General features: G+C 40.7%; 1 protein-coding gene across 2 annotated transcripts in view; it reads left to right on the plus strand.

Annotated features, from left to right (window-relative positions):
* The window catches only part of TTC17 (tetratricopeptide repeat domain 17), a 127,510-nt gene that overhangs the window by 85,040 nt on the left and 24,136 nt on the right, over window positions 1-18,334 (plus strand). Inside the window, exons 18-23 of one of the 2 annotated variants that reach the window (XM_047877449.1) lie at window positions 1,380-1,639; window positions 2,081-2,234; window positions 8,954-9,074; window positions 11,241-11,400; window positions 12,780-12,863; window positions 13,113-13,361. In XM_047877449.1, coding sequence (XP_047733405.1) covers window positions 1,380-1,639; window positions 2,081-2,234; window positions 8,954-9,074; window positions 11,241-11,400; window positions 12,780-12,863; window positions 13,113-13,160 — 827 coding nt within the window. In that variant the 3' untranslated portion in view covers window positions 13,161-13,361. Of the gene's footprint in view, window positions 1-1,379; window positions 1,640-2,080; window positions 2,235-8,953; window positions 9,075-11,240; window positions 11,401-12,779; window positions 12,864-13,112; window positions 13,362-18,334 lie in introns of those variants that run through there. The other variant, XM_047877448.1, reaches the window with a different exon arrangement.

Genomic DNA, 18,334 nt, shown 5'->3' on the forward strand with positions numbered 1-18,334 from the left:
CTTTTTCAAGAAAGAATAACAGATTTCTAGTGGGATTCCCAGCCTGACAACAGACCTTCCTACTTTCCGGAATAGAAAGTGGGATGGAAGATAGAGATGCCACCAGAGTCAAGGTTGACACTGCAGACCTCATGTGAGTAGGGCTCAAAGCTTTACATTGCTTTTAGCCTTATGGTCAGACATCTTTCTCACCCCACGCCTCCTCAGAGACTAATACTATACATTTCTCATGTTGGTTACTCACTATGGGTATAGGTCTGGTCAATATGGATATGAGATTCCTGACCTTGGCCTTATTAATACCATGTTCTAAATCACTGAACAAGCCAGAATTACCACCTAAGGTTATTGGGGTAACTTAACCAGAATAACATAGACTGGCATTTTGTAAGCAATCAACCCCAAGCTCTCAGGTCGTCTGGTGACCTTACAAAAGGAGGCATTCCGTTTTATTTGTTTTTGTACCCTATCTTTTTCCAGAAAGGAATGGAAATGGCTTTCATGGAGCACACAATATAAGAATCAGCCATTAATTCAAAATAACAAAAGTTAAATACTAAGGTTTACTTATTTTATTACAAAAGGAAAGCATTGTGTTAAGAAACTCAGATGAATTTTTGCCCTGAGCTTTCTAGTTATCTAGGTACAGAGGGGAACCTATAGGGTTGTGTAACCTTTAATGTAGAACAGTGGACACACTGACTTCTCTGGAGAGAGAAGTTTTCTAGGCCATTGCACTGGGGAGCATCCATGGAAGTCTTTACGTAAGAAACTTGAGCAACATAACAAATAATGTCTTGATAACCATTTTACAAAAAAAAAAAATTACACTAGTTTATTATTATTTCTTATACATAGCCATTAGTGAAAATGGGACTCTGAAATGTGGAATTAGGATAATTTCCCATTAAATCATCATTCAGTTAAGGCAATTAGACTGTATGGCCTGGATATACATCTATGATATTTCATATGCTATTTGAATAAAGCTTCAATAATCCCACCTATTCAATAAATAACATCATAACAAACTTCATCTTTGCCATCTGTGTCTTATAGCTAAAGCAAGTTGGTCTTTTTTTTTTTTTAAATACGTATATAAAATAGCCATCCTCATGCTCACTAGTGACATATTCTATGCCTCTCTGGCGTCTTGCTGCTGCTGTTGTTTTCATCCAGCCTTTTGACAAAGCTACACAACAAAGATGGTGTTTTATTATGAATTTTGAAGATGATGAATGGTATTTTTATTATGAGGGTGGGCTATAGAAGTTCCTCTAGGCAGGACCAAAACTTCTCAAAAAGCGAGGTTGGAGTCATTCAAGTACTTTAGTGAGTACTATCTAATTTTTAATAACATGTGGGCACTTGAATTTCAGGTACAGTGGTTGAGGAGAGCAATGGTTCTGATGAGATGGAGAATTCAGATGAAACAAAAATGTCTGAAGAGATACTGGCTCTGGTGGACGAATTTCAACAGGCATGGCCTCTGGAAGGCTTTGGGGGAGCACTGGAGATGAAAGGGCGGCGTCTAGACTTGCAGGGGATACGCGTACTGAAGAAGGGTCCCCAGGATGGAGTGGCCAGAAGCTCTTGCTATGGAGACTGCAGAAGTGAAGATGATGAAGCAACAGAATGGGTGAGGTTTGCCAACTCCATTCAGACCAAACTGTACCCCAGGTCTTGGTAGGGGTTTGCAAAGTGTGATGAAGCTCTTGGGGTGTGGCACTGCTTTATTCCACTCTCCAGTCAGCCTTCACACTGGCATCATGCTGCAAGAAGCATTTCGCAGTACTTCTGTATTGCCAACTCTTTCAGGAGGCAGAGGGAGTGCAAGGGCGTTGAGCTGCACTCAAAGCCTGCAGACTTGGAACTGCCCCGTTCAGGCATCTTAATTCTCAGTTTCCTTTATATGCCCTTCAGGGCTAAGTTATTTTGTTTATTTTACTAAACATTTTTCATTTATACCTTTAAGAATTAAACAGGAGAGAATCCTCTCTAGCACAGGACTGGTTACTCTTAAAGCCACCAGTATTTGATAATTGCTCTAATTTGTCCCCAACTTGTTTCCATTTTCCAGATCACATTCCAGGTCAAACGTGTAAAGAAACCCAAAGGAGAGCAGAAGAAAATCCCTGGCAAAAAGGTAGAACCAAATCAAGCAGAAAATGTGCATTGTTACCAATCAAACCTGGAGATCACTGGCCCAAAGGTAGCATCTCCTGGGCCACAAGGTAAATTTGAATGTACAGTATGCCAGTTTCTTTTTTCAGATTTCACTGTGTCAGTTCTCACTGAGAATGCGTTTGTGACTTGAAGGAGATCAGATGAGAAGGTAATGGGGCTAAGTGAACAAGAAACCAGACGTTGGTATAAAAAGTTTGTTTTGACATTTACTTGATTTTTTTACCCATTGGCTATTGGGCTTATATTCTTTTTGTTTTTTATTTTTTTAATGTTTGTTTATTATTTTTGAGAGAGAGAGAGACAGAGACAGAGCATAAGTGGGACAAGGGCAGAGAGAGAGGGAGATACAGAATCTGAAGCAGGCTCCAGGCTCTGAGCTGTCAGCACAGAGCCCCATGCAGGGCTTGAACTCACGGACTGCAAGATCATGACCTGACCCAAAGTCAGACGCTTAACTGACTGAGCCACCCAGGCGTCCCTGTTGGGCTTATATTCTTATCATCTTGAGCTTAAGTATCCTATTGATTCTTGATAGTCTAGTTTAATATGGGGATAATGATCACATCTATCTTACAGAGTGGTTGTGAGGACTATAGGAGTTATATGTGTAAAGTGCTATAAATGAACTGGCCACATAAGGCTCGATGAATATTTATTTAAACATTTAATCTTTTTGTGTGTCTGATATCTCTTTTAAGTATTGGATAAATGCTTTGGAGCCACTCCCAGGAAAAATGCATATATATCAAAATTTGTCATATACTTTTAGGGTTCATAATTGTCCTGAAGTGCATCTCTGAACCCCAGGTTCAGGCCCATTGCCATGGGTCCACTTGACTTTCTTTTCCAGCAATGAAATAGTGGTGATCAAATGTCCTTTTAAAAAAAATTTTTTTAAGGACATTGTCACTGTCTTAGACATCAAAATCCAAGGTAACTTCATGAAAACATGTCTTATTTAATTTGGTGTACTTACCAACTGAAAGCAGAGGGCACATAATAAAATATAAAGAATGAGATCATGTTGGCTATATTCCAGAGTGAACTGTTACTTGTGAAAAATACTAAGGGCCCAAAAAGGACATCTTGTCATGACTGGAGTTGAAAACATGCAGTAGCTTTACTGTTTAAGGATGACAGTATGTGTTAACAGGTTACAGAAAGAAAGCAACACTTCCTCTACTAGGTCTGTCCTCTGTAACAAGAAAAGGGTGTTCAAAATGTAAAACATCATTATGGAAGTGAAAATTCCAATCAGTTATATAGTAAATGTAATGAAATCATAAAAGTAGAAAATTTAGGGAATAAAAAAGGAGGGGACACCTGGGTGGCTCACTCGGTTAAGCATCCGACTTCAGCTCAGATCATGATCTCATAGTTTCATGAGTTCAAGTCCCACGTTGGACTCTGTGCTGACAGCTCAGAGCCTGGAGCCTGTGTCGGATTATGTGTCTAACTCTCTCCCTGTCCCTTCCTCGCTCGCTCTCTCTCTGTCTCACAAAAATACATTTAAAAAATTTTTTTACAAAAAATAGTAGAAAATTTAGGCGAATATATACTTTCAGGTGTAAAAGAACTTTCTAAGGCAGAGAGAAAAAGAAAAAATAATTCTGGCACCAGAAAACACCATAAAATATAAGGGCAAAGGACTGAAACAAATTATTTTTGCAGAATATTTGTATATCTTTTACATAATATGTGATAAGCAAAGGATATCAATATCATTTAAAGGGCAATTACAAATCAGTATGAAAAATACAGCATTTCTATAAGATGTGCAAATATATAGATTGTTCACCAAATATACACACATAAGTTGGCAAGTGAACATGTTGGAAAATGTTCATCCTCACTAGCAATCAAAGATGTGCAAACAAACAGCAACATTCCATCTTTGTTTATCAAACTGTCTTTAAATGTGCAATACACAGACTTAATGAAATGAATTTGGGGATCATTTGGCCATAGGTATCAGAAAATTTAAAAATATACCAACAATTTTACTTCCAGTAATGTATCCCAGGTAAATCATCTTACAGGTGCCAAAGACAGAAGTACAAAGATTGACCTGAGTTGCTTATCATAATAAAAAATTGTAAACAAGCTAAATGTTAATTGCCTAAATAAATTACAGCATGCCGATGCTATGTACTGTGCAGCCAGGATGTTTGTGATTTAGTAAGTGAACAAAAGCAGTTTATTAAATAGCGTAGAGAATACTTTAATTTTTGTAAAATAGTAAATATACTATACTTTGACTACACTTGTTCACATTTCTGTATCTCTGCAATTGAGATGTATCTTACAATTGATATTTTAAATAATTGGCAGTGTTTCTCCCTTTTTTTTTTAATGTTTATTTTTGAGAAAGAGAGAGAGACCGTGTGCGAGTGGGGGAGGAGCAGAGAGAGAGAGGGAGGCACAGAATCCAAAGCAGGCTCCAGGCTGCAAGCTGTCAGCACAGAACCCGATGTGAGGCTTGGGCTCATGAACTGCGAGATCATGACCTGAGCCAACGTCGGACGTTTAACTGACTGAGCCACCCAGGCACCCCGTGTTTCTGTTTCTTAAACCATATAAAATAATGTACACATTACAGTTTATGACCTCATGGGTTTGATGAAAGAAGCTAAAATAAGCAAGTACATAGAAATAAGTATAAGAGAGAATAAATACACCAAAATGTTGTGAGTGATCATCTCTGGGTGCTGATAGGGATATGGGTGATTTTTTATTTTCTTCTACACGCTTTTCCATTTTCTAAATATTTTATAATAAGCCTATGTTACTTGTACAAACAAAAAACTAAAAATTTCCTGTAAAAATGAAACTTTAAAGTTCAATATGGTTGAGATGCTGGGAAAACACTTAAGCAGTTTTAAATGGATTCAAGTGTGTAGGCCCAGGTAGTACATTGAATGTACTTGCAAATGACATCATGGAACTACTTAGTGTCACTAACGTGAAAAGTTCTAAAGCTTGGAAGAGATGCCAGACATCTAGAGAGGTTCATTATCCCAGTTTCCAAATAAATACGGATTCTCCTCGCTACCAAGAGATAAGCTTCACGATAAATCCTGACAGAGTTCTAAAGCAAATTATAAAACAGTTTGTGAGCCCATGGGGAAAAGTGGAGATCAATAAGGACCACTGTAGATTTACTAAGAACTAGTAAAACTAATAATGCGTAACTAATTTCATTTCCTTTTTTTGGCGAGGGTTACTAGACTGGAAGACCAGGGAGGTGCTATAAACACAGTGTAACTAGATTTCAGCAGCACATTTAACAGAGCCTCTTAGGATATTTCTGTGAACCAGATGGAGAGATGTGGGCTCAGAGGCTCCTCATTGCCTACAGAATAAAGTCCAAACTTCTTAGTGTGGTGTACAGGACCCTGTATAAGCCAGCCTCTCTCTACCCTTCATGCTGTTATTTTTCTAAACTAACCATGCTCTTATTTTACCACTTGCCTTTGCACGTGCTGTTCCCTCTGCCTGGAATGCCCTTCTGCCACCTCAGCAGTACTAAAATATCACTCATCCATAAACTTCAGACTCACATGCCATCCATTCCTTGGTACTTGTGCACAATTAGTTGCTCTCACCTGTTGTACCCTAAGGATTTGTTTCTGTTTACCTTCCTTGCTAGACTGTGAACTCAAGGACAGGCACCTTCTGTACTATTCCCCTCTGTACCCCTGGTGTCTCAACATGGTTCCCAGTCCCTTGTGATAGATGCTCAATAGTATTTTTCAAGTGAATTTCTTAACCATAAAAGAAAAATAAGCTTTATTGTGAAATTTATGGTTTAATTATTTCAGTTATTCATTTAAACAGGGTTCATTTGAAATTCTTCCAAACTATTCTTTTCTGTTTTATTTAAATCTAAAGCCCTGCCTACACCTCAAACAGTATTCCGTTGTTGGTAAATTCCTACATTATAAAAAAAGTTATATAGAACCAAAGTTCTCCTTCCTGTCCATTCATTCGATTGTAATTCCTCCAGAAGACCCCTTCCCCAACAAGACTTAGTTCTCTTCTTTTCTTGGCTGGTCAGTCTAAGTACAGATTCTGCACACACAAAGTACCTGTGAAGGGTATCCATTAACAGAGCTTTGAAAGCTCAGTATAGGGGCGCCTGGGTGGCTCAGTCAGTTAAGCGTCCGACTTTAACTCAGGTCTTGATTTCATGGTTTGTGGGTTCAAGCCCCACATCAGGCTCTGTGCTCCAGCTCAGAGCCTGGAGCCTGCTTCAGATTCTGTGTCTCCCTCTCTCCTCCCCTGCTTGCAAGCTCCCTGTCTCTGTTTCTCTCTCTCTCTCAAAAATAAATAAACAAAAATAAAATCTTAAAAGCTCAGTATAGCTTTAAATGGCATGGTGATATCTCAGTGTGGTTTTGATTTGTATTTCCCTGATGAGGAGTGATGTTGAGCATCTTTTCATGTGTCTGTTGGCCATGTGGATGTCTTCTTTAGAAAAGTGTCTATTCATGTCTTCTGCCCATTTCTTCACTGGATTATTTGTTTTTTGGATGTGGAGTTTGGTGAGTTCTTTGTAGATTTTGGATACTAGCCCTTTGTCCGATATGTCATTTGCAAATATCTCTTCCCATTCCGTTGGTTGCCTTTTAGTTTTGTTGATTGTTTCCTTTGTAGTGCAGAAGGTTTTTATCTTGATGAGGTCCCAATAGTTCATTTTGCTTTTAATTCCCTTGCCTTTAGAGATGTGTCAAGTAAGAAATCGCTGCAGCTGAGGTCAGAGTGGTTTTTTCCTGCTTTCTCCTCTAGGGTTTTGATGGTTTCCTGTCTCACATTCAGGCCCTTCATCCATCTTGAGTTTATTTTTGTGAATGGTGTAACAAAGTGGTCTAGTTTCATTCTTCTGCATGTTGCTGTCCAGTTCTCCCAGCACCATTTGTTAAAGAGACTGTCTTTTTTCCATTGGATACTGTTTCCTGCTTTGTCAAAGATTAGTTACCCATACATTTGTGGGTCCAGTTCTGGGGTCTCTATTCCATTCCATTGGTCTATGTGTCTGTTTTTGTGCCAAGACCATACTGTCTTGATGATTACAGCTTTGTAGTAGAGGCTAAAGTTTGGGATTGTGATGCCTCCTGCTTTGGTCTTCTTCTTCAATACTACTTTGGCTATTCAGGGTCTTTTTGGTTCCATACAAATTTTAGGATTGTTTGTTCTAGCTTTGAGAAGAATGCCGGTATCACACTGGTCAGAGTGGCTAAAACGAACAAATCAGGAAACTATAGATGCTGGTGAGGATGTGGAGAAACTGGAACTCTCTTGCACTGTTAGTGGAAATGCAAACTGGTGCAGCCGCTCTGGAAAACAGTGTGGAGGTTCCTCAAAAAATTAAAAATAGAACTACCCTATGACCCAGCAATAGCACTGCTAGGAATTTACCCAAGGGATACAGGAGTGCTGATGCATAGGGGCACGTGAACCCCAATGTTTATAGGAGCACTTTCAACAATAGCCAAATTATGGAAAGAGCCTAAATGTCCATCACTTGATGAATGGATAAAGAAGATGTGGTTTATATATACAATGGAATACTACTTGACAGTGAGAAAGAGTGAAATCATGCCATTTGCAGAAATGTGGATGGGACTGGAGGGTATTATGCTAAGTGAAATAAGTCACTTTCTCACATCTGGAGAAAGTTAACAGAAGACCATGAGGAGAAAAAAAAATTATAGAGAGGGAGGGAGGCAAACCATAAGAGACTCTTAAATACTGAAAACAAACTGCGGGTTGATGGGGGGTGGGGGAGAAAGGAAAGTGGGTGATGGACATTGAGGAGGGCACCTGTTGGGATGAGTACTGGGTGTTGTATAGAAACCAATTTGACAATAAATTATATTTCATAAAGAAATAAATAATATAAATAAATAAATAAATAAATAAATAAATAAATAGCATGGTGATTGGGAGCATACATGTTAGACTCAAGCAGACCTGGATCTGGATCCTAGCTCTGCCATCTACTAGCCTGGTCACCTTGGGCAAGTCACTTGATCTCTCTGTGCCTCCATTTTCTCATCTGAGAAATGAGGACTGAAACCTGCCTTAGCAGGTTGTGGATGTAGAGCACTTAGCACAGGGCCTGAACACATAGTAAGTGCTCTGGAAATAAATGATAACTTCTCATCATCGCATTATTCTCCATCTGCTGCTGTTCTTTACAACTGTGGTTCTCTACCAAGAGTGATTTTGTCTTCCCAAGGGTCATTTGCCAGTCCCCAGAGACATTTTCATTGTCACATGTTGGGGAGGGTGCTACTGGGCTTTATAGAGTAGAAGCCAGGGGTGGTGCTAAACATCCTCCAGTGCACAGGACAGCCCCCAGCAGAGCTCTGTCCAGCCTACAGTGTCAGTAGTGCCAGATGGAGAAACCCGGCTTTAGCGATGAATACTTCTCCTAAGTTGTAGTTGTCTTTATAAAATAAAAATGTAGAGGAGTAAAACTGAAATTTGGTGAAATGTATTCTTAGCTCTTATCTCATGTTGATCAGTCTTAAATCCAGTGAAGGACTCGTTTATTTTTACTTCGTCACCTGTCTTTGAGAACAAGACTTAACTCACTTGATCTTTATAGTCCCTTTGCCGTGCATGACAAGATTTTCATTCTCTAAAAGAATGACTGGCACCTCCAATGACACCAGCCGGGCTGAGGTAATCACCGGGCAGAAGACACTGTGGGTTCTGTTTGATTCTAGTTGTGTCAAGTGATGCCATGCTTTCCTTCTAGGGAAAAAGCGTGACTACCAGAGTCTGGGATGGCCCAGCCCGGACGAGTGCCTCAAACTCCGCTGGGTAGAGCTGACTGCCATCGTGAGCACCTGGCTCGCGGTTTCTTCAAAAAACATTGAGTGAGTATCTTAAACTGCTTCATCCTTCAAGGCGTTTGTGTACCAGTGAACCCACTGAGCCTCAGTTGACTACAGGGGTGCCCTTCTTTGTCAGCAACTATTTGAAGAGTAGTCCTTTTTAGGGTTGGTGGTTCTGAGGAGCACTGTTGCTGACCACAGGCCACAGATGGACTCAGCCCATTTTGCTGAGACAGTGAACATGCCCTCTCTTCTTAGTGCCTTCATCCGTACTTTGTAAGCCCCCCAGAAGTTTTTATGACTTACTTAGGTTGAGTTGAAGACTGGATCCCTCTTTTATAGAAAACCCTGTGTTCTCTCACTGACATAATGCACTTAAAGAGGGAGCCAGAGCACATCCAGATTTACAAACACCTACCAAGACACAAGCTGAACAAGGCTGCCTCTCTGATAACTGCTTTTGCCTCCTTGAATGCTCATTCTCTTTTGCTGGCCGTTTTCCTACCGTTTAAGTGTTGGAGTTCCCCAACATTTGCCTCTAAGCCTTCTTTTCTTAGAATCTCTCCTGGTCAGACTGACGTACTCACAGAACTTCTGTCACCACCAATATATTGACCACTCTTGAATTGGAATATCCAGACCCGATTTTTCTTCACATTCCTCAATCCATAGGAATTTACCCAGTTGTCTACCTGTCCCCTCTGCCTAGATACCTCTGAGACACCACAAGCTTAAGAAAACCAAACTCATAATTTTCTTGTCCACTCTCCTTGCAAAAAACCATTGTTCTGTGTGTTTTCTGTTTCTTATTCTTAGTAAATAGCTCCAGCAGTGCTTAAGCCAGAAACCTGGGAGTCATCCTTAACCATTCCTCTCCCTTCACCCTCGGATCCAGTCTATTACCCATTCTTACCACTTTCACCTTCTGAGTATTTTTCAAAGCCATCAGCTTTTCTCTATCTCCATTGCTGCCCCTTTAAACGAGATCACTGTCATCTCCACTTGGATTCACTCAGTAGCCTAGTAGCTGGTCTTTGGGCTTTATTCACTCTTGACTCTGTTCAGCCCCTTCTCTCTACGGTAATCTGTACAGAATCCTTCCTCAAAGACAAGTCAAATAATTCTTAAAATGCTCTAGTAAATTCTTATTGCTCTTTACCATTCTTTGCAAAGCCCTTGGTGATCTGCTGCTACATGTCTTTCCATCCTCAACTCCACCCTCCCTCTTGTCAGGCCCTTCACACATGGTGTCCCTTTGCATGTGGTGATGTTCTCACCACCTTCTTCCTGCATGATTCGTTCACACTCATCCTCCTGGTCTTGACTTAAATCTTCCTCAGGGAATCTTGCACTAACCAGCTCCTTCCTCCATCAGCAGAGAAGAAATATATAACCCCCTGTTGCATACTGACATTGTACCATGTTTTCATCTTCTGTAACATCTGTAATAATTCAGTCACTCGTAAGACCACGAACACCATAACAACAGGGATTGGGTATGTCTTGTCAATTATTATAGCTCTGATGTGTGACATGTAGTAGACCCTGAATAAATAATGAATGAGTGTTTGCCTAATATGTATTAAACCTTTTAAATAGCTAGAAATAAAATTTGGGAATGCCAACTTGCCATATCAGCATATACATGATAACATATAACATTTAGCCTGTTAGGAAAATGACCACTTTGGGACTACAAAGGGAGGTACATCTTGTGCATTTATACATTGAACAGTTGTATCTGTGTAAAATTTACTATCTGAACTTTAGGTAACTTTTTCTGTGGGATATGCTTCTGTGCATAAAGAGAAAATAAAAGGAACCACTTGCGGGCAATTGTCGCTGTCTATATCCTGAAAAAAGAAATCCCAGAATAAAACCTGTCTGGTTTAAAACTTCCCCAGGAGAAAAAGTGGCCAATGGCGGTGACCAAACCAGACGCTATAGTCCATAGAAAGGACACAGCTTGAGTAGATCGGGAAATCAACGGAGTTTAGGACTCAGATTCCAACACTGCTCCTATTGCCGAGCACTGAAGTCCTTGCACCTGTAAAATGAGAGATCAGACTTCTGAGGTCTCTTCAGTCTGAGATTCTGTGGTTCCAGAAAGTCCGGGTAACACATTGAAGTTACAGTCAGCTGATTAATACTCTTGCTCCCCACCCACTCAGATTTTCCCTGGCTAATGTGGTAATCTCCCTTTTTCAGCATCACAGAACACATAGACTTTGCCACTCCAATACAGCAGCCAGCGATGGAGCCTCTTTGCAATGGCAATCTTCCTACGAGCATGCACACCCTGGACCACTTGCAGGGGGTCTCCAACCGGGCCAGCCTGCACTACACGGGTGAGAGCCAGTTAACAGAGGTGAGTGCTCAGCTCTCTTCAGCCCATCTGTAGTTTTTGGCCCCACAATTATGATAGCAGAAAACTCAGTGGCCAGGCCATATTTTTTTGCCTTTTTTTAGCCAGCTGTCATCTGGGTGGCTTTAGGCCACGCCTGATTTCTTTCAGGCCCTGGAATTGAGCTAATACCTTTTTTTTTAATGACCAGGAAACATTAATTTTGATTTATTCTTTGAGGTAGGAAACATTCTGCTTGCCACCAGAGAGAGGCTTTTGTAAGAAATGTTAAGGTCAGCTTATTCTCCTGCTGGCATTCTCAAGAAGGAAAGGAAGGCGAGTACAGCCATCATATACCTAGCAAACAGTACACCAAGAAGAGAAATAGGAGAAACATAGCACAAATGTCCAAGAATAGAGGATTTGTTATAGATATAAGATAGTATACAGTGGAGGGGCGCCTGGGTGGCGCAGTCGGTTAAACGTCCGACTTCAGCCAGGTCACGATCTTGCGGTCCGTGAGTTCTAGCCCCGCGTCGGGCTCTGGGCTGATGGCTCAGAGCCTGGAGCCTGCTTCTGATTCTGTGTCTCCCTCTCTCTCTGCCCCTCTCCCGTTCATACTCTGTCTCTCTCTGTCCCAAAAATAAATAAAAAACGTTGAAAAAAAAAGTCTTTAAAAAAAAAAGATAGTATACAGTGGAGCTGCCAAGAAAAATGTAGAAATACGTTTACTGGCATGAAGGAATCTCCAGACTATGTGACAATGTGGATGGCAATGTACAGTATGACCCTATATTCTGCGAGAGATGTAATATGTGCATACACATGTTATTTCAGAAAAATATCTGAAAGATACATATAAAGATATTAAGGGGCTCCTGGGTGGCTCAGTCGGTTGGGCATCCGACTTCAGCTCAGGTCATGATCTCATGGCTTGTGAGTTCAAGCCCCGCGTCGGGCTCTATGCTGACAGCTCCGAGCCTGGAGCCTGCTTCAGATTCTGTGTCTCCCTCTCTCTCTGCCCCTCCCCTGCTCATGCTCTATCTCTTGCTGTCTCAAAAATAAATAAAAATATTTTTAAAAAATTTTTTTAAAAAGATACTAACAGTGGTTGCCCCTGGGTGACAGAATTATAGACAGTTTTTTTCTTTATTTACTGTCTTCCAGCATTGCTGTAATGAATGTGCTGTATATATCTGTAGTTTCTGTTAAGTGGGAGGGGAATAAGGAACAGTACAGTGGTTTACACATGTCTTCCATAAAATGCCTTACCAGCAGGGCCGCAGCATGTACCCCAGAGCAACAGTTTGGTTTCGTGCTGTAGTGCCCAACTCAGCATCAACAGTATCACCTAGATCCTGCTCCTTTTCATTGCTGTAACCTGCCATTTTCCCCTACACCAGGTATTGCAAAATCTTGGCAAAGACCAATATCCACAGCAATCGCTTGAACAAATCGGCACCCGAATTGCCAAAGTTTTGGAAAAGGTAAGTCACCCTGTAGGGAAGCTGGAAACTGCTGCTCACCTTCTAACTTTCCTAGATTATTTGTCACCAAGTGGCTCTAACCTCTTCTGTTAGTTACCCAGCACTTACCAGCTAAAGGGACAACGTGAAATAATCCCACACTGAATGTTTCCATTACTTTTTCCATCACTTGGTTGGTACTCTTTTTTGCTGCTTTGCTTACCTTCTGTGGTGAAGCCTACCTTATCCGTTTTGTCTCCTTTACTCCAGCACGGGTACATAGAGGTGGTGGTACTGGGAGCCATGGAATCTCGGTAGATGATAGAAGTCAGGTGTTCTTCTGGTGGTGAAGAATATTTGGCATTCCAGATTGTGGATGGGAAACACAACTTTAAATATCTTCTTCTCTTGAAATCATGAAACAAAATACCTGCAAAACTACATTTTCGTAGAGCCTGCAGAATATATAACAGAGTTTCTAAGACCATTCATCTGTTTCTGTGTGATATTATGTGAAGAGGAGTTTTTTTTAATTAAAATTAATTACTTTGTGGTTAGGTGTCTCTCCATATAATGTTAAAGTGGTAGTACAGTGATTGAGAGAATCAACCCCACTTCCAGCATGACACTGAAGTAGGGTAGGAATAGGGCAATCGCGTCAGTTTTAAAGAGAGGAAATGGGAAAGGCATTGCAGTCACTGTTCCCTCTCGATTCTGAAACCCACCTGGCCATATGTCACCAGTTCCCCTGATTACATGCATTACAAGGAATATTCCTTGATTATGACCCATTTTGGTTTTCTGGGTTTGGTTCCCTAATCTCTTTCTCAGCTCTTGACCCTTCTCTCTGAGCAGTGTGTCCTTTTCCATAAGAAAGGCCTCTGTTTGCAGCCGAAGAGCACTGTCGGCTTGCTTCCCCCCATCTTTCTCCCTTTTAGTCCAGACTGGCGCAACGCCTTTAAAACAACTTTGTAGACCTTCACATTGTAAGTCACTCCATCACACAGAACCCACACTTCAAATCTCTTCAAGAAGTTCCTGTCTACCTTGAATATGAGCCCAGGACATAAATACTCTTAAGACTTCTAGACGCCTTTTGTCCGAGAGAGTCCTCTGAGGCTTACATCTAGACTTAGCATCCTTCTGAGGCAGGAGTAACAAAGGGTCCTACTGCCATGCTTTTGATTTGAGCTTGACCCTGAGGCCATAGTTTCACTGGTAACATTCTGGATTTTTAATTATTTATTTTTTTTAGGTTCTTTAAAACCTCATGCTGATTGGAGAAGCTGGCAATTGAGAAAGTTTCATTTTCTAACCCTGCAAGTCCCAGCATGAAAGCATTTTTTTCTAAATTCTGCTTGAAAACTGTACTGTTTCTTGTTTAAGTTCTCTCTTTTAATATCTTACTATAGAGGATTTTTCAAAAACTCTTTGTCCTTTTCAGTATTATTCTTGGAAGTCTTCCTAGCCAGATCCACAACTCTGTGAGGTATTTTATTTATATTCCAAGAAACAGCCTCACCATTTGTTTTGCCAGTAGATGAACCTGCCCCTTCTCCAGCCTCCAACAGCGATGGCCTCCATGCTTGTCCAGTCTCACTGCTGCGCCAAGCAGACGTACTCAACCCATTCCCAGAGCTAACGCCATAGGCTCTGAGTTTCTGTTATGGCAACACTCCATTCTGGATACCAGACACTATTTCAGTTACCCATTTCTACCTCAGAGACCACCCCAAAATCTACTGGCTTTAAACAAAACTTATTTGCTCATGATTGTGTAGTCTGAGCTGGACTCAGCTGGGTATTTCTTCTGGTCTCACTTGGAGTCGTTCATGCAACTGCAAGACATGTGGAGACTCATCTGGGGCTGGCCACCAGAAGGTTCTACTCATGTGTCTGATCCATCAGCTGGAGTGGTTGGAATAGCTGGGGCACAGTCTCTCCAGCTGGGTAGATGGGCCTTTTTGCAAGGGGGCTCAGCACTCCACAAGGCTGAGAGCAGACGCACACAGGCCTCTTAGAGCCTGTGCAGGGAAACAGAACTGCTGTGGCACCACTTCTTTCCAAGCAGCTGTAGGGCCTGCTCAAAATCAAAGGCAGGGGAACGTCCTCCCTCTGCTAGCAGTGACAGAGAGCGCACAGCCTGCCTTTAAAGCACCATGGGTCCCTCCAGAGGAGCAACGAGACTGACAGCATCTCCCCAGGGATGGTAGAATCCAGAAGCCAGTGTAACAACATGTTTAAAACTAGAAGGAAAAAACTGCAAGCCTTGAATTTTATACCAGCAAAAACATCCTTCCGATATTAAGGAAGAAACGGAAGAGACAAAAACTCAGAGAATTTGGCACCAGTGGGCCTGCACTGAAATAATAATTAAAGAAAGTTCTCAGGAAAATATCCCAGTTAGAAATATCGACATGCAAGAAGGAAGGAAGAACACCAGGACGGTAGCTGCACAAAATAATAACCGGTAGCTGTACAAAATAATAACCCCAAAACCCTGAGGCGCTTTACTTTTCTATATAACTAAAATCCATGGTAACAATAACAAATTATGGGAGCGATGGAAATGGAGTTTAAATGTTCTAAGGTTTAATTGGTATCAGCCAAGTACTAAAAGTAATAATTTGCATTGGTCTGTGATAAGTAAGAATGCAGTTTTAGGCTCTAGGCTAACTACTAACAGTGGTTTGGAAATGTGATTTAATAGATGGGAAATAGAATAATAGAAAACATTTGATTAATCTATAGAAAGTCAGAAAAGGAGAGGCACATAAAAGTAGACACAAATGGTAAAATAGTAAGTATAGACCCAAGTATATCCGTAGTTAAGCAAAAAAGATTATATAATTTGAGCATTTAGTATGGAATGGTTTTTTTTAATCCAGCTATATACAGCTTATAAGAGAAGCACTTTAAATATTAGGTACAAAAGTGTTGAAGTGTAAAGATGGAAAATAATATACCACGTAAACAAAAAAAAAAGCTAAAAGACAGGTGATATAGCTGCCCTCCTATCAGAAAAAATAGTATGGGGAGCCTTGGCGGCTCAGTTGGTTGAACATCCAACTTCAGCTCAGGTCATTATCTTGCATTTGTGAGTTTGAGCCCCACATTGGGCTCTGTGCTCACAGCTCACAGCCTAGAGCTTTGGATTCTGTGTCTCCCTCTCTCTCTGTACCTGCCCTGCTCGCACACTGCCTCTCTCTCTCTCTCTCTCTCTCTCTCTCTCAAAAACTAAAACTTTAAAAAAATTTTGGGGGTTTTAAATGAAAAGAAAAAAAGTTTGAAGCAGGAAGCACTACTAGCATTAGAAGGCCTAAAATGAGGGACACCTGGGTGGCTCAGTTGGTCAGGCACCTGACTTCAGCTCAGGTCATGATCTCGTGGTTTGTGAGTTTGAGCCCTGCATTGGGCTCTGTGCTGACAGCCTGGAGCCTGCTTCGGATTCTGTGTCTCCTTCTCTCTCTGCCCCTCCTCCACTAGCACTCTGTTTCTCTCTCTCTCTCTCTCAAAAGTAAATAAACATTTAGAAAAGAAAGGCCTAAAATGAAAAAGATCAGTAATGACAAATGTTGAAGATGGTATAGAGCAACCAGAACTCTCTTATGTTGCTCATTGGAATATAACATAGTACAGTCATTTTCAAGATCATTTGGTAGTCTATTAAAAAGTTAAACATATATGATCCAGGAACTTTACCACTAGATGTTTATTAAAGAAACATGAATGTATATGTCCACAAAATGCTTGTTAAAAAATATTCACAGCAGATTTATTCATAACAGCCAAAAAACAATGATGTGCCAACCAATAGAATGGATGAACAATGGTGTATTTACACAGTGGATATTAATTATACTAATGGATTCATCAAGAAAGATCCAACATCCATATTGATGAATCTCAAATTCATTTTATGCTAATAAAAGAAATTGGACACAAAAAAGTGCATAGTGTATGATCCCAACTATATGAAATTCTAGAACAGGCAAAACTCACCTATGGTGATAAAAATAAGATCAGTGGTGGCTTTGTGGGGGAAGGGGATGACTGAGAAGCAGCTTGAAAGGACTTTCTGTAGTGTTGGAAATTTTCTCTGTGTTTAGTAGTCAAAAATGAACGTTTTACTTAAGATCTGAGCATTTCTCTCTATGTAAATAAAATCTATTTTTAAAAATGAAGGTTAGGGGCACCTGGGTGGCGCAGTCGGTTAAGTGTCCGACTTCAGCCAGGTCACAATCTCGCGGTCCGTGAGTTCGAGCCCCGCGTCAGGCTCTGGGCTGATGGCTCAGGGCCTGGAGCCTGTTTCCGATTCTGTGTCTCCCTCTCTCTCTGCCCCTCCCCCATTCATGCTCTGTCTCTCTCTGTCCCAAAAAAAATAAATGTTGAAAAAAAAATTTTTTTTTTAAAATGAAGATTAAATAAAGATTTTAGACCACCAGAAACTAAGAGATGTACGTTACCAACAGACTTGCACTAAAACTCACTAAAGGAATTTCTTCAGGCAGAAAGAAAACTATCCCAGATGCAAACAGGAAAGAACAAAGAGCAAGAGAAAGTGTAAATATTAAATACAAATGGGTATGACTGTACAAAATAATAACAGTAGTATCTTCTGATAAGAAACTATAACAGTGTTAGTCGTGTACCTCCAGAGTGAGCCCTCCCTTAGGCCAGGGACCATTCTCTGCCCACCACCCTTTCCTGCCAGGTGACAGTTCAGATGCAAGGGAACAAGTCAAATGATGTATTGTGGGAATTATCCTGGCTTAGATGTCCCAAATTCCATATGAAAACCAGTATCTTTTGTGATAGCCCTTTGAACACAGAGTCCTGGAAAGGGCATAGCTATTTATAAGAACCATGGCACTCGGAAGCTCCAAACTGGCTTTCCATGAGGTGTTTATAGTTTATTTCCAGTCCTCCTAGTCCACATACAATTTACCAACTGAGGTCATTTTTACTAAAAGCTATCTTGCCTGGTAATGGCTAACATTCCCCCTTTATTAGGTTTTCAGGGAAATAGAGCTAGAAGGTTGATCTAGTAACCACTTCCATTGTGGGCTCACAGACCAATGTCCATGACCTTGAGTTACTAACTTAAATAACTCTCAGACTTTAGGGTACATTAGAATCACCTCAATGCTGAGCTTCCTGATTTAGTGGGACTAGGATCGCCTGAGGATGTACATTTCTAGAAAGCTCCTGGGTGATACTCCTGGTATGAATATCACATTTTGAAACCACTGCCTTAGAAAATGGCAGCGATGACAAAGCAGAATGCCCCTTTTCTATTTATCATTCACAGAAGAACAAGCATCTCCATATCCTCTTTGCTTTAACTTTTAGAATAGTCATTATCCTTTGTTATTTCTTCAAAAGCCCATCTATACTCGTCCCCTTAGGGAGTTAGTTTACATTGCCATTAGTTATCACTGAGTGTTAGCAGATGACATAGGTCAGTCCCCATTTTAGGATTGAATCTGTAT

This window comes from Prionailurus viverrinus, chromosome D1, assembly GCF_022837055.1.
Source record: "Prionailurus viverrinus isolate Anna chromosome D1, UM_Priviv_1.0, whole genome shotgun sequence".
NCBI classification, from domain to species: domain Eukaryota; kingdom Metazoa; phylum Chordata; class Mammalia; order Carnivora; family Felidae; genus Prionailurus; species Prionailurus viverrinus.